Source organism: Littorina saxatilis, unplaced genomic scaffold (assembly GCF_037325665.1).
Source record: "Littorina saxatilis isolate snail1 unplaced genomic scaffold, US_GU_Lsax_2.0 scaffold_730, whole genome shotgun sequence".
Lineage (NCBI taxonomy): Eukaryota > Metazoa > Mollusca > Gastropoda > Littorinimorpha > Littorinidae > Littorina > Littorina saxatilis.
The window spans coordinates 55,307-61,114 of NW_027126127.1; the positions used below are offsets into that span (position 1 = coordinate 55,307).

General features: G+C 46.0%; 1 protein-coding gene across 1 annotated transcript; it reads right to left on the reverse strand.

Moving 5' to 3' along the window:
• Nucleotides 1-227: 227 nt before the first annotated feature.
• LOC138954575 (uncharacterized) lies at nucleotides 228-5,562 on the reverse strand. The gene is made up of 4 exons (XM_070326386.1): nucleotides 4,982-5,562; nucleotides 2,574-2,861; nucleotides 1,577-2,063; nucleotides 228-574 (listed from the first exon to the last, which is right to left on the reverse strand). The coding sequence occupies exons 1-3, from the start codon at nucleotides 5,306-5,308 to the stop codon at nucleotides 1,617-1,619; spliced, it is 1,062 nt and encodes a 353-aa protein (XP_070182487.1). The 5' UTR covers nucleotides 5,309-5,562; the 3' UTR covers nucleotides 228-574; nucleotides 1,577-1,616.
• Nucleotides 5,563-5,808: the final 246 nt, after the last annotated feature.

The following is a 5,808-nucleotide window of genomic DNA, read 5'->3' on the forward strand; positions in this document are numbered from 1 at the left end:
CACACAGTGTAGATTTAATGGCTGATGGCAAGTCGTTTGTGCGTGCACGTATAGTGTTGTTGGTGTCATGTCCATTACGGTATATTATCTCTTGGCAGCCTTGATGAGCGTACCTTGACACTTGGGAAGTGGGGCTCCAGGGGGGGGGGGGGGGGGGGGGGGTAAGGGGGTGAGAAAAGGCGGGGGGGGGGGGGGGAGGGTCTGCATGCATACCGTAAAACGACTAGTTAAAAATGTACCGTTCTTCCTCTGTATACCGTCTTGTTAACCGACACAAATCTCACTAGGTTTAATGTGGAATAATCATAATAATCATAATAATAATAATGTCAGCTTATATGGTGCGGACCACAGTTATTTATGCTCTCAGCAGCTTTCTCCTTGGACGCGAATTAAAATCAAGAGACATGGCTGTGTCATGTGCAGAGAGGGGACATCTTGCTGAATCTGTTTTGTAGATTGACATGGGTACGTCTCACTTCCGAAATTCATTCAGCGAAACGAAAAAAGCAAAAACCTGCGCAGAATGTAGGCATGCAGGTTGTAGGTTGATGGTGTCATGACAGGCAGTACACTGCACGCACAAAACAAAAGATCTGATGTTAAAGAAATGTTCTTCTGGTTTGATGGCTACAATTTTTGTTGTTGAAAGCCGGGTTTTTTTCATTACTGTGCTAAATGCACTCACAATACGCACACAACCTAGATAAGGAAACACACGGAAAGATAGTTAACAAGAGGCGAAGCCTTCAAGGCTCACGTAAGAAATCGACAAACAGTAACACAAACTCAATCACTCCGTCACACATACACACACACACACACACACACAGTGAAACTGTGCAAGAAAGCGAGGCACTGGATCTGCCAACTAGTCTCGGCCCGCTCACAATAACAATGACCGAGACTTTCAGTAATTCCTTTGTCATAATGTGACGTCTTCAAATAGTTTCTATCACACACGTCAAACACTTTTGACCGAGACGTAATCTTCTTATGCGAGCTTTATCCATAGACTCGGAAATGTTAAAGTTTCTATCACACATGTAAACACACACGCACAGACAGACAAAGTTTATCATCGCATAGGCTACACTTACGTGAGCCAAAAACGATAATGACAGGGAAGAAGAGGAACATATAGATAATGACGACGACAACAATGCTGATTTATGATGATGGCAAGATAGTTAAAAACGATTACGACGAGGAGAAGGAGGAACATAATGATAATGACGACGACGACGATAATGATGATTTATGATGATGACAAGAAAGTCAAAAACGATCATGACGAAGAAGAGGAGCATAATGATAATGACAACGACGACAAGGATGATTTCTGATGATGACAAGATAAAGTCAAAAATGATCACGACGAGGAAGAGGAGGAATATAACGATAATGACGACGACGACAATGATGATTTCTGTTGATGACAAAATATAGTACATAATAATAATGACGACGACGAAAATTATGACAAGATTTAGTCAAAAACGATCATGACGAGGAGGAGGAACATAATGATAATGACGATGACGACAAGGATGGTTTATGATGAAGACAAGCTCACCTGATATATAGCGCTGCGTGGCTCTGGCTCACGAGGAATATTACGCGGCCCGCAGCAAAGCGATGGACATGAAGGTCTCCCGGCCCATGTGACGCCCGTTGGGATCGAGCATGACCAGCTTCTCGCCCGCCTTGAAGTGGAAGATCCCGGCTTGGCCGGACTTGGTGCCCCCCTCGTTGTACCAAGTGAACAAGTGCTTCCTGCCGGACTTGTAGAGCACTATGTTCAGGGGTCTGTTGTTCGGGTCTCCTCGCATGGCCACGATGTAGCTGCCGGCCACCGGGATGTTCCACATGCGCTTGTCGGATTCGTAGAGATTGCCGTAATTGGTTGGCGTATAACCGTCGAAGCTGATCCTCTCGTGGGTTTCGCGCGGGGCCTCGTAAGCCACCCAGGCGGTGAATGCGGCGAGGTTGGATTCCAGCCGTACGAAGGAGAAGATGGTGTCGCTTGTCACGCTCACTCTGTTGTTGAAGGCTATATTGAGCTGTGACGAGATTCATACGCGAATGAAATGAATGAATGGATGAGCAAATACAGAAAGTAAGTAAAAAAAAAAATGTGGCCATGGCTACAGTAGGTATGAATACAAAGAGATCATGCCCTAAGTCCAGACTGGACCCCCCCCCCCCCTCCCGAACACACTCACTGACACACATACACACTGACAATCATACACACACACTCACACACTCACACACACACACACACACACACACTGACACACGTTCACACTGACAATCATACACACACACTCACATACTGACACACACACACACACATACACACAAACACATACTGACACAAACACACACTGACAATCATACACACACACTCACTCACATACACACACACACACATACACATACACACACACACACACACACACACACACACACACACACACGCACCATTTCCTACCCCACCCCCCTCTCCCCCGCCTTTCCCTCACCTTCCTCCCGCCCCGATGTACACACACACGCCATTTCAAACTCACCTTTCGCCCAGCTTTCAAGTAGAACGCTCCGGACGCGGAGGCGGCTTTGCCATCGGTACAGTAGCCGTTGAAGAGTCCATCCCCAACCATCACACTCTGCGGCCGATGGTTGCCCTTTTTGCAGTTGGTTCGGGCCATCACCCAGTAAATCCCAGACGTAGGGACGCTGAAGTGTGATGTGGGTGAAATGGACTTCCAGACCCCTTGGGCGTTGTACTGATGGTGAAAGTGGACGAAGTGGGACCTCTCCCAGGCGTACCCTTTGCTGCGTACCGTTACGAAGTTGCTCTGTAACATTAGGCCACACAAAAAAAAAAAAAGTTGGTTTAGGGTAACCCGACCGACCCTTTTGTTTTTCTCCCGCCGACCCTAAAAAATAACAATCATTTCTAAAAAAAAAAAAAGGAAAAAAGAATTGAGCACATTTTGCGAACCATACCGAGACTAAGGGAAGTACCCTAACTCCTTTGAACTCAAAGTTCTCTATGTATGTCTCTGGTACAATTCAAGAGCTGGAGACAAAATGGTGTTTGTGATGTTTACATATTATTATGAGTTCAACTCATTTTTTTTTAAATTTAAAACAAAAGCCTACCTACCGACCCTATTTTGTTTTGGACACCATGTTTTTTGTTGGGGGGCCTTAAGTGCCTATTTTAACGACACAGTGAGTCCTTCCATGCCGACACGTCTCTTGCGTACTTTTCTCTCCTTGATTGTCTTCATCTTGTTGAAAGAAGAGCATACTGTATCCCTGTATTATCACGCTGTCAACAGTATACACGAACCATCAGGGCATTCAACAAGACAAAAACCCACAAAGACACATAGGTTATTACACCCCCGGTATAGGGGTGTGTATAGGTTTCACTCGATGTGTTTGTTTGTGTGTTTGTTTGTGTGTTTGTGTGTTTGTTTGTGTGTTTGTGTGTTTGTGTTCGCAAGTAGATCTCAAGAATGAACTGACCGATCGTCACCAAACTTGGTGAACAGGTTCTATACATTCCTGAGACGGTCCTTACAAAAAATTGGGACCAGTCAAACACACGGTTAGGGAGTTATTGGTGGATTAAAATTATACAAGGACGTATAGAGGCACACCCCCGTTGGTCAAAGGGAAATAACCATTCTCACTGCCACCAACTGAGAAGGTTAGTTCCCTTTGACGGGTTGACGGGGGTGTTTTTCCTATCGGAGGAATTTCTTGTTTTGGCAGTCAGCAATCATACTAAAACAGACGTGCCAGGGATGGCCAAATCTCAAATTGTTAACTCGCCAGCAGAGCGAGTAACTTCAAGAAAGACACTAGCCCGGGGATTGGCTTGGGTTTTGTCCACTAGAGGTCCATCGACTGACTCAGCCATGAATCAATCAGTCATTTTGCAAACCAATCAGTCAAGAAAAAAACCTGTCCTTCCACCACGGCACTGCCGCAATTGTGCATTACGGTAGTGAGGAGAAACTTCTGAAAGTTGTTTACAATGGACAAATGAGAGGAAAATTCAATTCATTTCTTCATGTTCTTGTTTATTTTCCACTGGTCTTACATGAAGAGGAGTACAAGGTCGGAGGACACAATAACCATATTTATTTCAATTCAGTAAGGAAGGGAAAAAAGAAAGAGCAAAACAGCAGACAAAAATAAGACGAGCTATCTGACTCTGCTGCATGTCTATCGGTCAGTTGACGGATTGAGACCCATATGTGTCGGTCTTTTCCGAATTTAAAATGGTAAAAAGACCGATGACCGACGTCCAAGCCAATCCCTGCCAGCCCGCCAGAAATTTCGCTGACCCGGTTTCACAGATCCTGCATCTGCACTGTTTATGGCTTTAAAACGCGATGTTACAATCACAAGTGTTGCATTTGACCAGACGTTTAACTGGCCAGCCGGGCGAGTTGCCAGGCGGTTTCTACTAGCCCGGCGGATTTTGTACTCGCCCTTGGCGATCGGGCGGACGATGTGGCCATCCCTGAGGGTAGCAGGCTAATTGCCCCCCGACAACTACCCCCCGGACAACTGCCCCTCCCCCCCCCCCCCCCCCCGGATAACTGCCCCCTTCCCTCTCTGGCAACTGTCAACACACGTCAACGCACGCATTAACTCACGCAGACAGATGTATATATATATATATATATATTTATCGCATTTACTCGGCTCACGCCTCGATTTGATTAGATTTCAGCTTTCTCGACATTCAGACTGATAAATGTTGATATCACAGTCAAATCTAACGATAACTAATAATATATATATAAACACGCACACAGATAAGCAATCGTTCATGCATGCTTTTGTTAAATGAACAATTAATTTTCAGCTCTTGAATTTTTTAAGCCTTCACTAACAAAAGGTCCCCCACTCCCGGACAACTGCCCCCCGACAACTGCATAGCTAATAGCCTGACCTTGGTTTTGGTGGCAAGGGATACATCCAATCTGCTGGCACCTCCATACAACTTGGCGCTCACTTTGGTTCCAGCCTTGAGGTACAGTGCCGCGCTCAGACCTCCGGTAACACCTTCATGACCGTAGGCCACGAAACCAGCATCGTTGCCGTTGAGCTGCAGGATCGTGTCCGTTTTGATCTGTGGGTCAGCAACCATGGAGATGATGTACACGCCGTCTTCCGGGATTATCGCGCTTTTCGTGCTTTGCATGCTCACCAGTCGGATCTGGCTGAGGCTGACGCATAGCAGCAGCAGCATGCGGATTGTTGCAGTCGTTGTCGTCATCTTTACCGTGAACGTGCCTGCAGGGGTTCCACCGGCGGTCCTTGGATGAGTTTGGTGGTGGTGATGGTGTTGTCGTTGTTGTTGCACTTGCTACAACTGTTGTTGGGGTCAGTGCACGGAAAAAACAATGGACCAGCTTGTCACAGGAAAGATGATGAAGTAATGTCGGCGTCAAGACCTAAACCAATCGTTCATTTCTTGAGACAAGGTGAGAAAGACGCCAATGACGACTTTTGGCCTTGCTTGTACATATATATCCAGGAAAAAATATGAGATTCGCTTCAAGAGGTCACTTTCAGTTTACAGCGTAAACCCCTAGTATTACATGAGGTCAGGAGGTCTCTCACAGTTCACAGCTTAAAGGCACAGTAAGCTTCCCGTAAACCATCACAGATACGGTCAGGCTTTTACACACAGTACAAATACCCTTTCGTTTAAACACTCATCGCTTGAGAACATCCTAGGTGCCCTACGTACAGAGCGAGCGATTTTCAAAGAAT